The following is a 24,526-nucleotide window of genomic DNA, read 5'->3' as shown; positions in this document are numbered from 1 at the left end:
GAGGATCGCAGCGTGTCTCCCATTGTTTTCAATGGGGAGACCTTACATCGTGATGCCATGTGGAGGGGGGGGGGAGGGGGGAAATCACTCGTATGACCATTCAGAAGAATGTGGTACTTATTTGTGCACGATTTGTGTATCTCGCAACACTCACATCTCGCTTAATTTTCTCGGCAGTGAAAGAACGGCCCTAATGCTTCCATAAAAATTAAAAAGGGCAAGTAGCAGCCAGGTGCTACTACTAATCAGGTACCCTTGAATAACTGATTATCAGTAAGTCTGTAAAAGCAGGAGTATTGGTAGTTTGCTGATCTGGAGCATTCAGGTATGTGTTAACACAATGACAAGGAGGAAAGCCATCAGCAATTAACTTAGAAAAGCAAATGTTGCTGCCTTTGAATCTGGGAAGTGTTTTACCAAACAATTTGGAGTCCATCATTCTACCACTTTGCTTATTAAAGGGGTTATCTGGAATTTAGATACTGATGACCTATCTTTAGAATAGGTCATCAATATCAGATCGTGTGGGATCATCTCCAGGCATTTATGTCGATCAACTGTTTGTAGGAGTTGGGTGAACACTGCGGTATCTTCATCAGCTTGTAACATTATGTCCATTGGTCATATGGGCTTTTCTGCAGCTCAGTCACATTCAAGTGAAAGAGATTGAGCTGCAACACCAAGCACTACTACAAAATGTAGTCTGGTCTACAATGAGGAGGCTTTAGCGCAACTCTAATTGCGATTAGTTGGACTCCCACTAATCTGACATTAATGGCCTATCTTAAGGAAAGTTCATCAATATGCAAGTCTCGATAACCCCTCTAAAATTCCAGTACCTCTGAAGACCACGTACAGGTTTTCACCACAAAATGGGCACCCCAATAGCAGCCACACAGACTGCCTCTATGGTAATCAGACCTCTAGTTACAGAGATCATGTGCCTTGGGACTAGGGTGCAACTTTCTAATGTATTCCCCATCCTAATTTGTCTCTGGTAGTAGGGTCAGCAAGGATGTTATGATCTGCTAACAAAATCAGATTAAATGCCCCTTTAATTGGAACCTCTCATTCCTGTCTCCAAGACTTCTCCAGAGCAGCACCAGTCCTCTGGAAAGCAGTACCAACAACTATCCGGCCAATCCCTGACACACAAAACTTCAGACGTGCTCTGAAAACACACCTCTTAAGGGAGGCAAACCACATCCCCTAAACCAAACCCCTCTGTAGTCTGCCTGATAACATGCTCCCTGACCTACTGACTGCAATTCCTGCTAGGCGTAATCAACCGCCCCCTGCAGTCATACCGATTCAGCCACTATACGGCCCACTTTTAAACATTGCCTATATGTATAGCATCCCTCACTTTCCACCTCACCATACCTCGCACATCTCCAGACACTTTCCCTTCTGTATCATCCTATTATGTGTAGCATGTAAGCTTGTTGGAGCAGGACCTTCAGACCTACTGTTTCCATCAATTGATTACTACATGTAACCGTGGTTTTGTTTCTGTTCCCCCCATCTTGTAAGCGCTGCGGAACATGTTGGCGCTATATAAAGATTATTATTATAAGTGTAGAAGAGTCAATCATGGTAGAGATGTAATTCACTGAAAAAGCCAAAAATGCAATACCTGATAGTCTGCAAAGCAGACACGGTCGCCATAAGGCAGGCACAATCGCCACCGGCACAATCGCCATAGGGCAGGCTCAACCGTCATAACCCCTAAATATATGCGGTCAGCCAGACAATGGTGTGGAGGAGCAACTTGTTCATTGCAGGCTAATATGCGGTCACCGACTCAACCCAGCCCAGATTGGGGAGGAGCGACTGCATATACTAATAGCCTGCACATGTGAACGATACCAAAGATGTCAGCCATAGATGGATGGTGACCCACCATACAGGATATCAACCCTCATTGATATAACAGCGGGTTGCCCTGTATCTCCAAAGTGGGCCACACTGGCTGACATCTTAGGCTCCCCCAACAACTAGCAAACTACATACAAAAATACTAATGCATACTAATAAAATGCGGGTGTTGGTACTGCATTTTGGCCAAAATGCATAGGCTGACGGGCCACGCCGAGGCCACATCGCGTCCGTCAGTACCTACACTAACTCACTATAAATTACATAAATTCACATAGTCTTTGTTTTCCTCACCTCTGTGATTTTATGTAATTTATAGTGAGTTAGCGTAGGTACTGACGGACGCGGTGTGGCCCCGACGTGGCCCGTCAGCCTATGCGTTTTGGTCAAAATGCAGTACCAACACCCGCATTTTATTAGTACGCATTAGTATTTTTGTATGTAGTTTGCTAGAGTTGTTGGGGGAGCCCAAGATGTCAGGAAGTGTGGCCCACTATTGAGATACAGAGCAATCTGCTGTTATATCAGTGAGGGTTGATATCCTGTATGGTGGGTGGCCGAGTACAAGAGCTTGGTCATTTCCATCAGCCGCATTGAAGATGAATGGAATGGCTCTGCGAATGTGCAACCGCTGCTCCATTCAATTTCTGCATCACTGTGGTGGGTCCATTGAGCCCTCAGTGAGAAGGAGAGGAGTACGCGAACCCCCTGTTCTCGAGATCAATGGGGTTCTCAGCTGTGAGACCCCCACAAATTACACTTATCACCTATTCCATAGATAGATGATAAACAGATTGTGGTGCAACTTCTTAAGGCCCATTTACACGCAAAGATAATCTTTCAAATGACTGAAAGATTTTGCGATCTATTTGCATAAAGTGTTATTGGCCATTAACACTTTATCATCTTCATTTGCATGTAAAAGGGCCTCCAGGAGCTGTTTGTAGACCCCAGCATGCAATTAATCACACACCCAGCTGTGCAAACACCTGCATTGTTCTCCTCGTGGCTGCCGGCATATTACAATGTTATCTGCCGACTCCCTTTATCTCTCAGTGTCTGAACGATGGATTTTAAGTTCACCTTAAAATCGTTGTTCAAAAGAAAAGTGCACGATGCCTGCATTTACATGTAACGATTATCGCTCATTTTCGGTCGGTTTGAACGAATTTTGAGTGATAATCTTTACATGTAAATGGGCCTCTAGTGCTGAGTTTAGATGAGCCACTTATCGTTTGAGCGAGTGACGTCACCGCTGTCTCGCTTGGGCATTGTTGGCTCGTTCAAATGAGAATCGTTCAGTCGTTTCCATTCGCTTTTTAAGTGACGGAGAACGACTGATCGAGTGCTGTTTAAACTAGCGAACGAGTCAACGATGATTTTCATGCCTACAGAAAATGACTGAAAAGTGAAGATCATCATTTGCCGTTCGGTCATTGGCTCGTGTTTAGACTGATCGGTTATCGTTCAAGCGAAAGAAAGTGAACGCTAATCGTTCCGTCTAAAAGCACGTTTTTCTTTGCACATCAACGTACAAGATCACCGGCCACGTGGAATACAAAAACGCAGCCTCACTAACTAAAATGCGGGACCTGCATAGAGCGTGGATGGGAGCGGCACAAAACCCGTAGAGATCGGACCCCACTGCTCATGTTTTTATGGTATATCCTAGCAATATGCCATGACTCCTCTGACACAATAGTGCACTTGAGTCCGGACCCATTATGGCCTATTGGACTCGGACTATGTACACTCAAAAACTCACCGCATGTCCTATTCTAGTCTGTAGCACGGAATTAGAATGTGCAAATGTATGTCAATGTGTTGGCTGTCCCTGTGGTGTGTGATGAAAGTTATGGTTGAACACCTTGGGCTCAATTCGCACGCCACTTGTGCGCCAGCCAGGGGCATAACTATAGAGGATGCAGGGGATGCGGTTGCACCTAGGCCAGGAGCCTTAGGGGGCCCATAAGGCCTCTCTTCTCCATATAGGGAGCCTAGTACTATGAATAAAGCATCATAGTTGGGGGCCCGGTTTCAGGTTTTGCATTGGGGCCCAGGAGCTTCAAGTTACGCCTCTGGCGCCAGCCTAACACCAAGATGGGAATACTCCTTCATCCACTTCTAGTTATGTCATACAAGTGTTATCTAATACAAGTGTAGGTTGTCCCAAGACCCATAACCGCTATAACTGCCATTATACATGGGCAACATGTTGGGAAATCTGTAAAAGTGACCAGCACACAGTCTGAAGTGCAGTAATGTGCTGCCATGTTTGATGAGCACAAATAAAACAAGACGGCTTTTACTCCATCCATATTCACTGAAGTTCTAGGAAAAAAGAACCCTTTAAGCACCGCCGGAAAAAACCTTAAAAGCCTTCTACTCCGTGCTGCACTTAGAGAGCGCACATACATCCCCGCAATTAGAACAAAAGTCCTGAGAAAAGAAAACTGTAAAGAATTCCTATTGAGCAGGTTTATAAAAAGAAGACTTGTCAAAGGCACGTTATATAAAGATAAAAAGAGAACAAAAAAATGGAGCTGTCCTATGGGCTCGGGGTAGGGGAAAAAAAAGAAAAGAGAAAGCCATAGCCGTGGCTTATCACAATAAAGCAGCCGACAGCGAAAATTGTGAAAATGCAGAATGCTGAATTATTCCGATAACACTTCAAAGACCTGAAGGATACGCTTACAACCAGAAAGAGAGAACGCTTCTCTGCCCACAAATTATATGCTTTATGACAACACTTTAAAAGAAAGGAAAAAGGAAAAATATCACTCCATCCGTATTTAATAGAGAGAAAAATCTCAATCAAACCCCCCAAAAACCTCTTAAGGTACAAAAAAAAATCCACAGTGGGGATACAAGTTGGTGACCAAACCCAATGGCGGGTCATGGGGTCCTTACGGGTTTGTAAGGCAGTAGAAATGCGGTCCTAAGCTCTCAGTTACGACCTGAAGGTTGCAGGTTCAATCCCGTGTGGTTCAGGTAGCCGACTCAAGGTGGAATCAACCTTTCGAGGTGGGTAAAATGAGTACTCAGCTTGCTGGGGGGTAAAAAAGAGGACTGGGGAAGGTAATCGCAAAAACAGTCTGCCTAGAAAATGTCAAGATGTGATGTCACCCTAGGAGTCCGCCATGACTCGGTGCTTGTACCAGGGGACTTTATCTTCTAGGGAAGGCAATGGCAATCCACCTTGCAAAAATAGTCTGCCAAGAAAACGTCACAATGTGACGTTACCCTAGGTGTTTGTCACGACTCAGTGCTTTACCTTTTTTACAACATCGGCTCATGGTGTACAGTATGAGCCTAGTGGATACTGGGGGGGCAGTGAATTTCCTGAACTAGGTAGCCAAAGTTGCTAGACATTGACTGCTGGAATCTTGATTTCCACAACACGATTCTTCCAACCACCTACGATGGCTTGAAGAATGATGGTTGAGAGTCTGATGTCTTCGAGGAGCGAACCTCTCCCCGGTGGACAAGCAGTGTTTCAATCAACGTTGGCTCTTGCCATACGGTAGGCCACGATGCTTTCCATAATTCTCCCTGTGGGCACCACTTATACACACCGATCATGCTGCTGGTAATTATATTTTACAATGGTGCGATCAATGAAGATCAGCAGTAAACAATGCCGCTAGTCTTTTCCTGAACTCACCATGGCCAATTATCGAAAAGTGGTGTAATTAAACTGCGTAAACACACATTTACATTTTGGATATAATGAAGTTTTGAGATGCTTCATCACGTATCAGAAACGTCAGAATGCTCTGCAAGTCGAGTTCACGCAAGTATACTAATGCGATGAGGAAAAAAGTGTTTATTGATCGCTCTCTTTGGTCACTAAGACAATTATTTGCTTATTGTAAACACATTAGAAGAACACGTATATACATGTGACTAGGGATGAGCGAGTATACTCGCTAAGGCACTACTCGCTCGAGTAATGTGCTTTAGACGGGTATCTCCCTGCTCGTCCCGAAAGATTCGGGGGCCACCGCAGCTGACAGGTGAGTTGCGGCGGGGAGCAGGGGAGAGCGGGCGGGAAAGAGGGAGAGAGAGATCTCCCCTCCGCTCCTCCCCGCTCTCCCCCGCAGCTCCCCGCCGGCTCCCGAATCTTTCGGGACGAGCGGGGAGATACTCGGCTAAGGCACATTACTCGAGCGAGTAGTGCCTTAGCGAGTATACTCGCTCATCCCTACATGTGACCCTTTGCAGCCAATCACTGATCTCAAGGGTATACGGCAAGAAACCATTGAAGCCAGTGAATGGTTGTAGCCGGTGTGTAATGGTTGCCTTATTTTATGCCATTTCTCCCCTTCTACCCATTTTATATTGATCCTGGACAACTCATTTAGGCCATGTTCACACGGGACGGATTTGCTGCGGAATGTCCGCATCAATGACTGCGCCATTTGGAGCGGTTTTAGACGTGGATTTTAAAATGGATTATGGCGAGTTATTCAGCCCCTCATAAAGACGACATGGAATTCTGCAGCACATCTGGTGCTTTAGTGGACATGCTGTGGATTTAAAATCCGCCTCAGTTTTGTGAGGATTTTTTTCACACTGTGTGGATGAGATTTTGAAAGTCTCATCCGCTTTGATGCTACTAAAAATGCAGCAGGTTTTCCGCATGGAAAATCTGTGGCAAACCGGCCGCGTGTGTACATAAGGTGCAACGGTTATTTCGTACACGGGTTTCTGATGCAATTTTTTGAGCCCAAACCAGAAGAAGTAGAAAAGAAAAGCAAAACCCCTCCTTTTAGATTCCCCAATCCTTTTTAAAGAATTTTCAGCACGGATTTCCCCTGTTCAGATGAAGGGATGAAATCCACACCAAAATCCACAACAATTGGTGGGGATTTTCTGCTGGAGAAACAACTTGCTGCGTAACCGCCCCTATAAACCTACCCTTTGGGGGCGTTCACATATAGCAGGTTTGCTGAGCATTTTCTGCAGCTGCAGATCTGAACCAAAATCCACAGCAAAATCTGCACCATTTGGTGCGGATTTCTATGTGAATTTGATGCAGATTTTACCCTTTCCAGTAAATTTAAATTGAAGGGGTGAAACATGTTGTGGATCAACACTAAAGTCTACATCAAATGGTGCAGATTTGCAGCAGATTTTTTTTTTTTAGCTACAGAAAACCTGCAGCAAATCAGCTATGTGAAAGTATTCTAAGGCTCTGTTCACACAGTGCGGATTATGCTTATTTTCCATGTGGAGAATCCACAACTACGGTTGCAGATTTGGTGCAAATTTTAACCGTTGCCATTGAAGTCTATTGGATGAAATCCACAGCATATCTGGTGCTATAGCTGAAATACTGTGGATTTCAAATCCGCACCGCATGTCCATTTCCACACCGGTTTTGTGCTGACTTTTTCTGCAGCTTGTGGATGAGATTTTGAAAATCTCTTCTACTTTGCTGCTACTGTAAATGTCACAGATTTTAAGTTCGGAGGCCCACATGGAAGACCAGCCCCGTGTGAACACTGCCTTAGGGTGCATTCACACATGCCAGCTTTGTTGTAGATTTTGGTGCCGTTGTGCCACACCACATCCTCCAACCACGTATTTACAGAATGCCACACGCCTTATATACAGTACAGTAATGTATAAATGCAAGGAACACGTATATGAAATGAACCGAAGAGAGAAATCAGGAACTTACTGTTAAGTGCCATTATGTTATCAGTTGCCGGGTGATGGAAATTAATCCCCATTCGAGCTGAGAAATATTGGAAGAAAAAGAAAAAAACATTAGGTTTGCAGAAAAGTGCAGAGGTACTAACTAGTCACGTCCGCGGCCGGTGAAAGAAAAGTCATTTAGACGCTTTTGTTCCGGCTCTTTTCATTTTTATATTGCTTCTTGAAATTTTTTTTCTAATAACATTTTTTTAAATATTAGTCTGAAACTAGATAACCTCTAGTCCTATAGAGAACACGAATGGAAGAGCACAATGGAGGAACTCGCCATACGTACAGCATGCTGGTTGTTTACCTACTGTACAAAATTAGACAGTTTTCTGGTGCAGATTGGGCCAGAAAACTGTCAAACATGATTTGCACAACATTAGGCCCCCTGTCCACGGGCGTGATTCCGCCGGCTGTAAATCGCCGGTGAATGATGCCGTCAGAAGCTTTCCATAGCGCTGCTATGGAAAGTGCCGGCCCCCTGTCCACGAGCGGAGAATCAATGTGATTCTCTGCTCACGGCCGGCAATTCTGTCAGATAGGTTGACCGTGGAGGTCCGTCTGCCGGCTCCTGCTTCCGGGCGGCGGCTCCCGCCGCAGGATGCCGCAATACCCATGGACAGGGGCCTTACTATGTGTTTTAGACACTTTAGGACACTTTTTAAGGGCTAATGCCCACAGACTAATTTCTGCTGTTTCCCCCACAGCGGAATTCCGCAGCTATTAGGTTGAGCCTAATAGCTTTCCTGCTGCCAATGCTCACATGCGGAACTCTGCCGCGGAAAAAAAATCACGGCATGTTCTATTTCAGCGCAGATTTCCGCAGTGGGAGGTCTATATTAATATAGTGTTAATGGAGCCTGTGGATATCCGCCGCTATTGGGCATGAGCCCTTAGTCGAACATAAGGGGCGTTCTTTTATTTTTTTAAGGTGTGGCCTAAACCATGGTAAATATTGCATTAAAAATATTGACAGCCTGCTTTTTACCGTGATTTTTGAGCTCGGTCCACTCAGTTTTCGAGAACACCATGCGAAAGTGCCTACCTAGATGTTTCTTGGCGTTTGGGTGGAACTTAGAGTAGGATTGGTTGAGCGTTCAAAATTGGGAAAGAAGAGTAAGCTGCTGCTAGACACCTACGGAGTTGACCTATCTCCCCTGCACGGCCCCATCCTTCTCCCCCTCTATGACAGTCAGGAGGCCTCCATACATATAGGATAGTTGTCTGGTCATGCTGAATTGATTTGGCTAATTCAGGTTTCTGGGGGCTTTTAGGACATATAATAAAACTGATGTACTTGTTTGCTAAAAATCATGTGCCGAAATTCGTTAAATTTAAAGGGAGTCAAATTTTGATACTACAGTACTATTAATCAGCTAATTCAAGGGGCTATCCTGCTCCACTAATGAGCTCATCCCTTTCACCAAGAACAGCTCTGTACTTTTATTATTGGCTGTTATTGCAGTGTTATTTACTTAAAATTAGACGAATCCACCCTTTGGCTGTATTACCAGGCATCATGATCCCTCAAAACGATGGCCAATCTTAAAGAGTATTGTATTTGCACTTTCATTTTGGAGTATTTCTGCTCAGTCAGCAGTTTTTGGCTCCTTCCGGCAGCGGGAAGATGGCCCCATATAGGATTCTATAGCTGCCAGGAGGAGCCAAAAATTGTTGATGGAGCAGAAATACTCCAAAATGAAAGAGCAGGCACTCTTTAAGATTGGCCATTGTTTTAAGGGGCCCTGATGCCTGGTAATACAACCAAAGGGTGTATTAGTCTCATGACGGTGAACAACCAGTTTAATTCCTCGAAGACAGGAGAAGTCTGGAGGGGAGACCATTCAGGACTCAGGAGAAGCTGGTTGACAACTGATGAGGGAGGTCAATCATATTGGTAGCTTCCTTCCAAAGTGGACATAAGCCACGAATAAGATATTAAAATATCTCAAAGAACGGGACAACTAGAAGCTATTGGGTTACTTGTATAACTGCACTTTCACGGGTTATAAAAATAGACGGCTAGTGCGACATCTGGAGATTTTGGTTTGGTGTGGTTCCCGCTGCCTGTGTGACATTTATCACCTGTTCCTAATCTGCTATTTTTATACGTTATTTCTTTTTAGGTGCAGGAGGAAGCCGGGAGATAAAAAAAACAGGTTAGAGTAGACGCTTTAGTACTGCCTACATAATGCATTGCTCGAGAGTATGGATCCTCGAGGAATCCAGCGGATCTTGGCTGTACGCTGCTCATGGAACATGGTGGAGGGGGACATCGTCTATAGAAGTAATGATATCACCAAGAAAAGCCATGTTACTAGGCTTTAAGGAATTCCGCATACTACTAGACTGGCTCTTCCATTCACTAGCCCCGTACTAAAATCTATCTACGCACATTCTACTCTGAAGGAGGAACGACCAAGAGGCCCATCCACACCTACGTTGGGACTTATCTTTCGGTTCTGTTTTTAGAGATGGAATTAAAAAGGGGAAAATATGGAAACCTAGATTTCAGTTTTAATTCTATAAGGGGGGGGGGGGGGATAGAAACAAACAAAGTAAAGTATTCAGTTTGCTTCCATTCTATGAGGTTTCCGGGTTTTTTTTTGTAATGGAATGGAAGCCTAACAAAACAGGAACAAACTGAAAGAGTTCCATTTTAAAAAAAAAACCCCATTGAAATCAAAAGGGTGTGTTGGGGTTGGAAACATTTAATTCAATTTTAATTCTATTTCTCTGCTCCAAGAACGCAACAGAGACGGAAAGCCCTAACCGAGCCCAAACGCAGATGTGAACGATCCCTCGCAAGAACATTATTCATGTCACATAATAATGATGTACAATAGCTACGAATGATAGAAACTTCCCTTCAGGTTACAAGACATAGGAGTATTCCGGGCCTTTACTATTGATTGCCTATACTCCGTAGTTGATGGGAGGGGGTCTGCAGTTGCGATCCCAATCGATCAGCTGATCCTATGGCCTACTTTCAGTGTAATGGAGCTAGGCGTTTGTATCAGTCAGTCTAATAGAAAGGCTTTGCTTCCATTGATTACACTTCGAACTCTGACCACTGATGCAGACATCTGGGCCCTGCTATACTGAGAATGGGCCGGAGGATCAAGTGATCGGCAGGGATCCTAAGCAGCGAGCCCCTGCCCATCAACTTAGCATACTGAAGATAGATCAAAAGTAAATGCCAGGAACACACCTTTAAGGTTGGCTTCACATGCGTGTCAAGAACCGCACAAGATTTGTGCAATGTGAGAAGCAGAAATATGAACCCCATTATTTTCAAATGGGGGCCATACACATTAGAGATGTTTTCCCGCACAGTGATGCGGGAAATAAGTTGCGGCCTGTTCCACCTTGCTGCGTGCTCTCGCATCGCAGCGCCCATTGTTCTCAATCGGGTCGACGGCAGTATCTCTGCTCCCATTGAAAGCAACAGGAGAGACTCCGCGATCTTCTGCCGCGTCTGAGACGGACGCCCGGAGGATCCCCTGCATCCCCGAAGTGATGCAAGGTTGTTCTGCCACAAAAACACTCCACATCCATGGGAACTTCACATGGATGATGAGAGCGATATGGGGACGGGATTCACATCGCATTGACAGCACATGACCACTGCAGCCAATCACTAATGCAAACAACTGGCTGCAGAAGTGACAGTCACTCGCTGTCGATATGACATCTCTGCTGGGTAAACCAAGCAGGGGAGAGAACTGAAGTGGCAGCAGTGGAGCTAGCAGGTTTGTATCGCTTGCGAAATAGTTTTTGGCAACTAGCTACCATTACTCTGTTTAAGGCTGAAACCAGACAACCCCTTTAGGAAATCCATCCCATGCATTACAACTGCAACAACCATTGAGGTCTGAGTGCTAAAACTTATTGACAAACTGCTTAAGGGCCCATTCACATCTGCGCATGCAGTTCCGGTCTGTTTCCGTTTCTTAGCTCCATTCTTGGAGCCAAATAATGAGAATGCCGGAACCACCAGACCTGAATGGACCCCCACTGACTACGATGGGGTCCGCCTGGCATTTACGCAGACAAAATAGCACAGCATGCTGATCTTGTCCATGATTTTGCGCCGGAAGCTCTGAACGGAGGCTCCAATGCACATGTGACTATGACCGTATACAGACGGTGAAAGCCAAAATATCTGCAAGGATCGTAGTTTACGTGTAGACATTCATGTAATGTTCACTGAACATGTTGACTGAAAGTTAAATGACAAGTAGCACAACGCATGCAGAAGGGATGTGTGGTGTACGTTCCTGTAGGCGTGACCACTACCCATACAATACAGCAGGTTGAAATGCTGTTAGAAAAGCCATTAGGAAAGTCGGTCCCAGTGACCAGCTGGTCACTTAATCAGAGTTTTCTAACAGGTTTCCTTCACAACATATTTAACCTAGTCTTCCAATTGCTGACATCATCCCTTGCCTGATGAAGGGTAATCTTGTATGCTAATAGGAGTATGCACCAACGCTACTAAAAGTGACCCTCCAGTCCAGAAACAAATATGGCCACACCAGCTTCTTTGACTACCTGATGCATCATTGATCTAAGACACTACACCTGTTTTGATAGACCAGTGCTGTCCGCATGAGTATCACTGGCCAGTCACATCGGCATGTAGTGTTTAAGACTACTGTACTAATACACAGTGTGCATCACATAGTCAGAGAAGTGGTTCGGCCATCTTTGTTTGGATGGTCACTTAAATGATTATCTTGATCCAATAAAAGCTATTTAGGCATTTCAACTTGCTGCGCTATTCCACCGTTGCAATTTAGTTTACAGCAGATTTGCCCCTTTGCAATTTATAGTATGTATAGCAATCTGCTGAAAAATCCTGAGCAGAAGATACATTTTACAGAAGATCTGCCAACAGCTGAAACTCTGATTTCTGCCAGGAATTGGCCAGAGAATCTGCACACCAATTCGTTCCATTGCACTTTAAAGGGTTATTTTCGGGACCTTGACATCTTAAACGCAATCTGTGGAATCGAGAACTTTTGTAACATAGTTTGCTTTACCTGCTCCCCATGGATCGGCCCCTCCCCCCCCCAGGCTGGTCACATGACTGACTACCTGTATTTTCATCACTTGCGCCTGCTTCTTGCCAGTCAGCCCCACTTTCGGTCCGGCCCATGTACGCTGGGCTGCTATAGCGCTGATAGGCAGAGTAGCCAATGCAAGTTATTATGGATACCACAAACCAAAAAGTGGTTCTGACTAGAAGTGGCGGCAGTAAGCGCACTGGACGAGCGGCACAGAATGCAGCGGGAGCAGTGTAGAACTGCAGAGGTTATCTGGGGGGGGAAAGGGGGGGGGGGGAGATGGAGCATTTGGGCAGGTAAAAATGTTAATGGAGTTTTTTTGTTTTTTGTAAACCATGTCCAGCTGGGAAACCCCTTTAACCCCTTCAGTGGCAGATTTATAACCACCATGTTGTGCCTCACAGGGCAAATCTTTTAAAAAGGAGTCAACAATGCAATTTAATCTTGCAAGTATTTGAAAGTACTGTACTATTTTGGCAGTTGGTATTATGGCAGGGAAATCTCCGGGACTTGCTGCACTGAGAATGCAGTAAAAAACCCCGGAAGATTTCAGATGACAGCTCAGTGCTCTGCACATTTCAGCAGTAGAGCTGTCCACGGAAATCTTCCGGGGTTTAACTGCATGGTCAGTGCAGAAAGCCCCGGAGATTTTCCGAGCGTGCCACTCAAGGGGTTAATGGAGCTAGTCCGTGGCTTTACCGAGCAGAATCCCCAGCAATAATGAACATGATGTGGATTTTAAAAATTGGCAAATGTTTATTATTCCCAAGGTTTGCTGCTGGAGCATGTGATATAAAATATTCCAATTCACATGGAATGCAGCGGGGTGTCCAGATTTAGACACGGAATCCATGTATAACCTTAAAGGGGCTGTCTCACGCCGAAACAGTTTTTTTTTTATTCAATAGGCCCCCCGTTCGGCGCAAGACAAACCCAAGGGATGGGTTAAAAAAAAAAAAAAAAAGTTTATTACTTACCCGAATCCCCGCTCTGCGACGTCTTCCTTCACCAAGATGGCCACCGGGATCTTCACCCACGATGCACCGCGGGTCTTCTCCCATGGTGCACCGTGGGCTCTGTGCGGTCCATTGCCGATTCCAGCCTCCTGATTGGCTGGAATCGGCACACGTGACGGGGCGGAGCTACGAGGACCAGCTCTCCGGCACGAGCGGCCCCATTCACTAGGGAGAAGACCGGACTGCGCAAGATCGTCTAAAAACGCCAGAAGACAGCGAATTTAGACGGATCCATGGCGACGGGGACGCTAGCAACGGAGCAGGTAAGTGAATAACTTCTGTATGGCTCATATTTAATGCACGATGTATATTACAAAGTGCATTAATATGGCCAAACAGAAGTGCTGAACCCCACTTGATTTCACGAGACAACCCCTTTAAGAGTGTGTTTTTGTTTATATATATATATATATATATATATATAAACATTAGAGACGGCAATACTCTACATCTCTGGCTCTCTCCCCCATAGAGTGCCACGCACGGGGAACACGTCACCCTCCCTAATTAAAACTTTTCCCATCAACACTGATTGAGAAACCAGCCAGAGTGACTGAACGGCAAGAGCTGCCAGTTAGTGGTTTCTCAATCACCCACTCCCAGTTCCTTTCTTGTCCAAGTGTAATATGTGCAAGACCTGTCAGGCAACTATTACTATTGCTGTCCTGCACTGAACTTCGACCATCGATCAGCCACTATGAATCATTACTGAAAAAGGGAACCTATAGCAGATGCAACCACCAGTTTAATTGTGGGGCGGACAGTTCAATGCACAATGTGTAGTTGGTACTAGTAATAGTTTTGCACATTTAAAGGGTAGGTTCACCATAAAAAAAATTAAAAAAAATTGCCAAGCTGTACATAGCCTTTAATTGGCAATTATACCAACCCATAGAGTGACAATAGGAAAAAGATGCTGATAAAATTGTGTATATTCCCCCTACAATAACTGCGTAGACTCAGGAGGGGCGCTTACCTTTGAGAGGTTCATGATCAGTCCTTATCATATCCATTAATGAATTTTCCAAAGAGTGCAAGTTAAAAGATTCATAGGGCCTGTTCCGGTCCTAGAAGATAGAAAATGAACAGACTTTTTAAAAAAGGGCATATTTTATCAACATGTTTCCATAGTCCGATAACATGCAGGTTTCATGAAATGCATCAATGATAACAGGACAAAGGACTTGGAAACTTAACCCAAGTTCAGCATACAATGCTCATCTCCCCTTGGTATAAAGATAGCGTACAAGACGGAACTAGCTGGGCTTGCAGGACTTGAGCGTTCTTCTCCGCGTACGGTTTTAGCTGAAAGGCTGAGGCACAGAACTGAATATTTGTCCCGGGTGGCAGACAGTCTAGCTCTACCATGGCTGGCAACTTTTGTCTTTCTACACCTATTAGTTACACATTAAGGAGAAAAGGATCCAACAGAAAATACTCCCAATGTATACTTCTAATGTATGCCACTGTATAGGCTCTCCGTATACAAAAAAAATATATATATATTTTTTTCCTTTTTTATTGCGGAATGGGTCAACTGTACACTATCCTACCAAAAGTAATTGGATACCTGAGCAAGAATCAAAAGTAGTATTTAATTACATATGATAATACTTAGTGGGGTCTACTTTTGCCCTAATGACATCTGATCCTTTCTGCTAACATCTGATACACTTCAGCTGGTATTTCCCTCTATTTATCCTGCAAACATCTGGTGAGTTCTCGCAAAGACATTCCAGTTCATGCCAAAGATATTGAATAAGGTTCAGGTCAGTCCAATCGTGGAACATCCATATCTTCAACCCAACGTAAAACAGCGGTGGATTTGTGACAAGGTGCGTTGTCTGGTTGGATGTATTGCCGACAGTTTCCAGAGTTTTGTCATATTGTTGGCAGCACATTATTGTCTACATTGTCAGGGTACACCTCCGTGTTCATGGTTCATGTCACTACAACCAATGGACTGAGACCATGCCATGAAACACATCCCCAGACCATAACAGATCCTCTGCCGTACTTCACTGTTGGCACAAACGCACTCAGGCAGAAGGCGTTTCCCAGGATCCTCCACTCCCAGGTACACCCATTTGATTTTAAGATGGAGCAGTATGATTCATCACTCCATAGAACCTTCTTCCATTGCTCAACTGTCCAATAACGATGCTCCTTCCACCACTCGTAGATGAACCGATGCATCTTCTTTAAGAGAACTCGCCAGATGTTTGCAGGATGAATGGAGGGAAATACCAGTTAAAGTATTTCAAACCTAAATAGATGTAAATAAATACTACTTTTGATTCTTACTCAGGTGTGCAATTAGTTTTGATAGGATAATTCTAGAATAGTTTAGTTGACTATAAAAGTTGCAGCAAGGATGGAGGAAGGGAGTCTATTATACAACGGACAGTACTGTTGACCACTACAAAAGTCATTCGAGTGTCAGATCTCCTGTCAATAAGCACAGTCTAATTCATTTTAGTGCAGTGACACCAAGAAGAAATTTTTGTCAACACCTTGACTAAAATCAATCGACAACCTGTCGGCAAAGCTTAGAGATTCATCCAAGCCAAAACCCGAAGAGAATCATGCTCTGAAGACTGGTCAAGTTGCTGCTCTCCAGTGACCAGTAGCGGTCCAACCCTTGAACACTCACTGATGAAGGTTTGTAAAGCTACGCAAGGTAGGTGCGGGCGGGGAACTAAAAGAAAATGCATAAAATCAAACCTCTGTGCTCCGACATCAAAGTGGATATATTAGGAGAGACCAAAGAAGAAAAAACTATGAAAAACCCCTTTTTTTTATAGAAGGGTCCCTGGACAATAAGCTGGTCACAGGGCACCCCACTGTTGGGTCCCCCAACAATCAGCTACAATCTGACCAGTAACCAACAAGTGCACTCAGCCCATAAAGCCGGAACACTACAAGCAACAAGGCATTTAATAAGTGCCGCTTCTTACATTAAATCACCAGCTGTATTCAAAAAGGCCAAAAAAACCCACATTTTACGTGACAATTCTGATTTCTCCTTTAGGATATGCAAAAGCCTCTACTTTGAGCATGGGTGGCAGGAGGCGGCATAAATCATTGTTTTCCCCTTGAGTATTGCAGTGCTCGGTGACCTTTACGACGGCACAGTTACTATTTCATCTGCATCACTCGGTAAAGTTCAGCACCTTCTTAACGCCTGATCTTACCCCGTTCACCGCAGGAACCAGCCAATGGCAAGTAAACAGAAGTTACTAATTTCACAACTATGACACGGCTGCCAACCTTTTCACAAAGTAAATGGAGAAAGCGTTACTTGCAGCAAACTGGCACTAAAAGTTGGAAGATGTGGAAGAAAACTTACTGTGGACAATAAGGATTTAAAGGGATTAGAAAACAAATTATAGGCAGCTAATTGGAGCGAGAACATTGATTATATACACTCAAGAGGTGTTATGCGTTTTGTGCAACCTACGTATCTGCCAAATCTAGCAAAATGTATCAAATAGGTGTCTCAGCATAAACGTGGGCAAATCAGAGTTTGAGGGGTAGAGCCTGTAGTCACTGAGGTGATAAAAGTCTGATAAATCCACTAATCCCAAGAACAGGAGTCCCAAACATGCCTCACTGCATCCCCCACAGTGAGGAGGGGAATGGAGTGGCGGTTAAGTATGTGCGGTGCGGCATCATTCATTTCAGTAGGGCTGACAGAAACAGCCGAACGCAAGTACTCTGATATCTCCAGTAGTCCCACTGAAGGTGAATGATGTGGCACCGGGCATGCTCGACCACTGCTCCAATCTATCTTCTACTCACTGAGGGGGGGGGGGGGGGGTGGAGAATGGGGGGGGGGGGTAATGGACCCGCAGTGAGAAGATAGGGACTTGGGACCCCCTGTTCTTGGGATCGGTGGGGGTCTCACAGTGAAACGTCACCAATTGGACTTAACAGCAGTCCTACAGTTTGCTGCTAAAACTCAATTGTGGCAATACCCCTTTATAAAAGATATTCAAATAGGCTAAAAATTAATAGTTGGGTATCCAATTGATCCAGCTCACCCTAAGGCCTCATGTCCACGGGGAAAAGAAGAAATAAAATCCGCAGCGGATTTTAACTCTTCTCCCGCACACAGATCTGCACCCCATAGGGATGCAGACCAGCCGCGGGTAGATAAATACCCGCGGATGGTCAATAAAAGTGAATTTTAAAAAATGGACATGCTCCATTTAGGTGTGAGTCTCCCGCAGGGACGGCTCCTGCAGGCTTCTATTAAAGCCGTCCGGATCCGCGGGAGACCTAAAATAAGAATGACTTACCCGCAGCGGACCGTGCAGATCTTCTCTTCTTCGCTGACGCAGCTTCTTTCTTCGGCCCGGCGGATATGCCCCGCGCATTCCGCCGAGCACATCCGCCAGCCGAAGAAAGAAGATCCAGCCGCGAAGAAGAGAAGATCTGCACGGTCCGCTGCGGGTAAGTTTATTCTTATTTCCAGCCCTCATGTCTGCGGGGCAGGAGGGACTCGCTACGGATTCTCCATGCAGAATCCGTAGCGGGCCTGATTTTCCCCATGGACATGAGGCCTAAAGGCGCTTCTACACCTAACGATTTATCATTCGAATGAGCAGCTGGTTTATACAGGCAGGCAAAGGATTTGCTCGCTTACTTCCTAAATCGTTCAGTCGTTCACATTTGCAGTATACTTGAATTAGAACGATTGAACAATCGGTATTTAAACCGAAGGATTAGCGAACGAGCCAATGATGATTTTTATGCCTGCATGAAATGAAAGATAAGCAAATGAATTATCTTCGTTTGTTGGTCGCGTTTCCATGAACGATCATTCTTTTTCGCTCGTTTAAATGATTTTTTTTGAACGATTAGGGCCTTATACATCATTTATAGATTGGCTGAACCCACCTAATTTGGCGAAACTGGCTGTTCAAGACTTACTCCAATAACAGATATTGGGGGAGATAAGCGGTATCTGAACCAGTTCTCACCTCTCACTACATACAAAAAACACATTCAAGTTTGGCTGACCATTCATGTACATGGCGGAGTCGAGAGGGATAGCAGTCAGCCAGATGAGTGTTGGCCAACAATTATTGACTGTGTATGGGTGTCCTTAGGCGTACCATTTGACATAGGTGTTGGGAAAGCTTCCGTTGCATACACTGTATCTATAAAGCTATTCATGCTGGACATGCCAAAAGAATGCCCTGTGGGTACACAAAAAGGACGGGAGGTGCCATACTTTTTCTGGCTTCACAAAAAAGCCTTGTGGTATCCATTTAACAAGAGCCAATTGGCAGCATGTACCTGTGACCGAAGGTGGGACATGCCACTGTATAGGCGTACAGTGGAACGTCCCACCTTCCAGGTCACAGGTACATCAGGAAACCTATATCCCAAATACCTTTGAGGACAGTTTAACACTTAACATTCAGCACATTCATTAGTATCTATAAGCCAGAACTGGGAGTGGGTCCAAAACACAGATGAGATAGACATTTTTTCATCACTATGGTTTTTTTTTACGGTTTATTTTTTATTCCTGGTTTTGGCTTACAAATAGTTACACCGCAGTATTTTGGTCAGTATTTTGTGACGGTGACCTTAAACTGATCCTGTGGCGTTTCACATCAATATTGCAACCTGAATTTAAGCCTGCGAAATTTATCCTCTTAAATGTGACCTCTGCGAGGCGCGAGCGGCGGCCTCGGAGCGAGATTGGACATCAATCATTCTGAAGAGATCACAATATTAGGATAGAAATCTCTCCTCTAACCTTCATATCCTGCGTGTCTCTTGTGCAAGAAGCAAAAAGATAGCTGAAGCAAAATAACGCCTTGTAGAATATGTATAGGCAAAAAACAAACAAAAACACAGCTTAAAACAACATGAACATAAAAGTAGGACAGAACTGGCAAAACAACAACAACAAAACAGCCCTTCACTGGAGTCATGAGAGACCACCTAAAAGAGATAAAAGGTATCTCATGTTCTAGAAACTTGCTACAGTTTTGCTGACGGGCTGATTGAAGAGGCCATGGCGTTCTGGTGAGCGCTGAAGCCTCTCCGTAGGCAAGTGACGTCACATTCATCAGTCACATGGCCTTAGAGCGGCTCAGTCCTGTTCAAGTGATTGGGACAGAGCTGCAATACCAGGCACAGCCACTATACAATGTACAGCGCAGTACCTGGTATGGACTGAAGTGACAGCAGTGCCCAACCAAGCACTGCTGTCACTTTAATCATCCGATCGTGGCGATCCCAAGTGGAAGACCCCTGCGGATCAACTCTTGATGACCTATCTGTGCATAGGTAATCAATAGTGAAGTCCTAGGAAACCCCTTTGACAAACCCCATTTACTTACAGAGTAATGAAATCTACACTGGGTTCTAGACATGTTGCCGACTGTTAATTGGACACCATTGCATAGTTTGGGTCTTTTCTTCTAAGTTTCCCCCCTCCCTAGTTACTCCTGCTCAACTGTCTCTTAGGCTACGTTTCTACAGGCAAGAATCCCACACAAGTTTTGTGTGTTGCAAGACGCGCAAATATGAAGTTCATTCTTTTGAATGGACTTCTTCCCATGAGCGCAGCATATTTAATCTTTTGGCGTTCCTTCAGGTAGCCTCGCCCATTGTTTTCAATGGACCCTTTAAAAGACATTGCATGGCATTCGCAAGCTGTGCAATGTGAGGTTTTCTAGTGCAGGCACGTTCTATTTTTGCGCGTTTCCAGAAGAGGAGTCACCCATCGTTTCCTGTGGGACATTGGGAAAAAAACATTGCATGGCATTCCGGGTACCATGTGATGTGCATGCAAGTGCAATGCGATTTTTCCCATTGAAGTCTATGGGAAATACCTGCGATCCAATCACAGAACTTCCTGCAACAAATCTGTTTTTTAATAAAATAAATAAGTCTTGTTTTTTGTATAGCGCCAACTTATTCCACAGCGCTTTCAGGTAATTTATTACCCCCACCACTCCTTTTACCAATCTCGGAAGGATGAACTCAGCCTTGAGCTGCCTACCTGAACCATGCAGGGATTGAACTTGCAACCTTCAGGTCATGAGCAAGACCTAAGACTTTTTAGACCATGTCCACACTGCAGAACGTGCAGACGGGCTCCATACCAAAATCTGCAACTTTGATATATGGTCCAGTTTACACTAGGATCCCTCACTTAGCCTTAACCCAGCTGTCCGAACACATGCAATGGCCAACATTTCTTAAATCCCGAAAGACTAGTTAATATGTCAAGATCAGTTTAAGAAAAGATGATCCGAAAGATCAAACAAAAACTGAATATGTGCAGCTGCCAATGAGAAGTTCTTAAGAAAGGCAGAGCGCAGAAATAATTGTCCCCAGATCATTAGATCACAGACAAGTTTTATTTTCACATTGATAAGACTTCACGTTAAAAAAAATAATAATTTTTTTTAAAGTTCCCATTAGGGATGATCGAAATGTTATTGCTAATCAAAATTCCGCATGAAGTGGAGCTGCCATCATGAATATAGAAATATATCACATCATGAAATCATCCGCAAAGTACTTGATACGTTTCTACCACTGATTGGAAAATGGTGGTTATGTCTCATCCACTGCATGGAGAATAAAAGACATCCAAAGACTATCGTTCCCATGTAGTCCTCTACGGCACATACACCACATGTCCTAGTTATGCTGCGCCTATTTTTTCAGCTCCACTGCTTTAAGGTCCTTCTAGACGAACCAATTGTTCCTCTTGTGCATCCTGTTAAGGCAGGCAGATAAAGCGTTGGCTCGTTCAAGCCAGAATCGTTCAGTCTTTCCCATTTACGATATACGGAAATGGGAAAGACTGAACCATTGTTGTTTAAACCGAGCGATAAGTAAACAACCCAACAATGGTTTTTATGCACGCGTAAAACGACCAACGAGCCAAAAGCGAACGATTCTCATTCATCCTGGGCTCGCATTTGGACCGAACGATTATCCTTCACTTTCGCGTGTTTGAACGATTTTTTCGAATAATCGTTCCATCTAATCACCCTTAGTCATGTTGAATAAGCGATAATTCATTCCCCGCATCATCGTCATAGTACATCTGCCGTTTATACAGGGAGATATGTTGCTGACAATTATTATTCCTGGGGTTGCACGAAAGTTCAAATCACCCAATGAAAGACCGTTTGGTCGTTCGTCGGCACATTCACAAGGCACGATGATCCGGAGAATGAATGTTTCTAACAACGTTCTTGCCTGATCACTGGAACGTCTAGAAGGAACTCAAGTATTGACCACCTATGTTTTTGCTTACACCTTGCAGATATCCAGAGCTGTGGGATCCAAATCTGTAGAAATGTACCAACACCAACTCTTTACAATCAAGTTATTAAAGGGGTTGTCCGACTTATTATTGATTATCTATCCTCATCAGTAGTTGATCGTCAGGGTTCTGCTGCTTTGGATCCTTGCTGGCGAGTTGATCACCTGCCATCACCCAGTGCAGACAGCGCTGGGACCAATAGTGGAATCAACATGGCAGCAGCCCAGCTTGGTACTACAGTCACGGCTTCTATTGAAGCCAATGGGAATTTAAAAAAAAAAAAATGTTCAAAAAACGGAGGTAAAAAAAAAAAATTTGAAAATCCGAGCCTGGAAACTGAACAGCGCCAGTGGTCGACAAATTCAATAGCGATGTCTACTAGCAGACATGTTATAGAATAACCGTTAGCACCTGCCCGTTCAGTATCTTCCACATCATCTATGCATTTAAGGGCTAATCGAATAACACGCCGAGGTCAGACAAACAAGGTCCTCCTTCAGAATAGCAATCAACATCCCAGAACATTGTGTCCTATCGGTCAACCATCAGAAAACATTCGGCATCTTTGCAGTCGCGCTCAGGACTAAATCAACACATTTCAGTCACATACACCATCTCCAACCTTTGTATCCAGCACAGGTCAATAAACAATTATCTTCTCAGTCAATCGAAAGGAAAAGCCATTTGAAGAAGCAATCCCGGGGCTTGAGATGGTAATGGTTGGATAGAGCGATCAGCCACCTCTAAACAAACATGAAATTAAACTAAAGTGGCTCCACTGACAAATAATAAGACCCGCTGACAGAATTCAGGTAAACACCACGGCGGTTTGATGTTCCATCATCTTCGTCTATGAGTAAATATGGCTTTGAAATTCCAGTTTTGTCTTCGAAGATTAAAAATCCATTCGAACATACCATTTTGCATCTTGGGCTTAAAAAAAAAAAAATCATATGAGACTAGAAAACCGTCACGGAAGAAGTCTTAAGCCGGCCGTACAGCCAACTTATTTCTCTCCACTCAACTATGGACGTTGGCCAAGCATACCAGTTTATTTCAATGCAGAAAGGGGATTAAGTCACTGCCAGAGTCGTCTTATTTCCTGAAGGAATAAAAGATATGGCATGTTGACATCAAAGTGACCAATCCTTTGCCGATGACGAGAGTAAAGGCACGCAAACACATTATTTCAGATGACTGAAAGATTGACAGTTTAAGCGATTTTGCATAAAGTACTAATGGGCACTAATGCCCTTTAGCACTTTATCAGCTGCATTTGTGTGCAAATATGCCTCGAGAGCTGCTTACAGAACTCAGCATGTGGTCTGAGCTCTGCAATCAGCTCCTCTGTTCTCGCAAGGGCTGCCGGCATTAATACAATGTAATCAGCAGCTCCTGTGGAGAACACAGCGTGTGGTCTGTGTTCTCTACTCTCAGGCTGAGTGATGGATTTTAAGCTCCCCCTAAAATCATCCCTCAGCCGAAGAGAAAACAATGGGAGCATTTACGCGCCATGATTATCGCTCATATGCCATTGTTTTAACGAATTTTAAGCAATAGTAATTGCGTGTAAATGGGTCATAAGAGCTCACTCAGATAGGTGTACGTTGCCCGCATATTATGCGCATATTTTTCACACGCGTAAAATGCGCAGTACACAACAAATACGCATGCAATTGCTATGTTAAGTCCCATATCGGTGCGCAAAACATAAAATAGGGCGTGCTGCACTTTTGTGTAACGTGCGCATAAAAAAAAACTGCATGCATTAGTGGCTCAGTGAATGTGAATGAATGAACCAGCCAACACAGACGTCAATCGCACGTTCAAACGATAAAGCGGCTCGTCTAGAAGTACCATATATGGGAAGCCCATACATTTTTAGATTGCAGTCGGCCAAGCACCCGCTTGGCTGACAGCGGTCTTGGCCGCCACTCCAATAAGAACTCTGCGTAGATTCGAAAGCTCGCCGTAACATTATGTATTTTTGTCAGCCATTAAAAGCTATCATATCTACAAGATTACTTGGCATCTCTTATTGGGAACTATCACATTTTCCAATACACATGCATACTTGGCCGTGTTCTGAATGTAGATACAGAAGAAAGCCGCTGTCGGACACAACTTATCACCGAAATGCAAAAGGATGAGGCAGTTTAAAAACAGAACGCTTTTTGTGCAAAATTTTAAGGCGTTTTTGCGCGTTTCACTAATTATTTGTGTTTTATACTAGTTTTAAGACACGCTTTTTTTATTGATCCGCGCTTCCATTTTTGGGGGTTTTTGTTTTTAACATTGCATCCCCATAGTAACATGACGTGTGATCCTATTTTTTAACGCTTCGATAGGAAATAAAGTACAATTCTTGAATAATAATGTGTGAATTTATCCATTCAAATGAATGGGTTCTTTTCCGTGAGCGTTCTATCCATTTTGGACAGAAGTTGCCCACCACCGGGGATATTCTGACCAGACAGGAGGTTTTGAAACCAGTGGATGTGTGAGGGCACACAAGGCGACCAGGCTCATGATACCCTTGACAGACC

At 44.2% G+C, this 24,526-nt stretch overlaps 1 protein-coding gene across 2 annotated transcripts in view; it reads right to left on the bottom strand.

Moving 5' to 3' along the window:
- Positions 1–24,526, bottom strand: part of CPEB3 (cytoplasmic polyadenylation element binding protein 3) — a 119,186-nt gene that overhangs the window by 40,428 nt on the left and 54,232 nt on the right. For both annotated transcript variants that reach the window (XM_066601001.1, XM_066601002.1), the window contains 2 exons: positions 14,649–14,739; positions 7,565–7,621 (listed from right to left, as the gene is read on the bottom strand). In XM_066601001.1, the coding sequence (XP_066457098.1) occupies positions 7,565–7,621; positions 14,649–14,739 (148 nt within the window). The remainder of the gene's footprint in view (positions 1–7,564; positions 7,622–14,648; positions 14,740–24,526) is intronic.

Source organism: Eleutherodactylus coqui, chromosome 4, assembly GCF_035609145.1.
Source record: "Eleutherodactylus coqui strain aEleCoq1 chromosome 4, aEleCoq1.hap1, whole genome shotgun sequence".
Classification (NCBI taxonomy): Eukaryota; Metazoa; Chordata; class Amphibia; order Anura; family Eleutherodactylidae; genus Eleutherodactylus; species Eleutherodactylus coqui.
The sequence above is the reverse complement of the archived record's forward strand: the minus strand, read 5'-3'. Positions and strand labels throughout refer to the sequence as shown.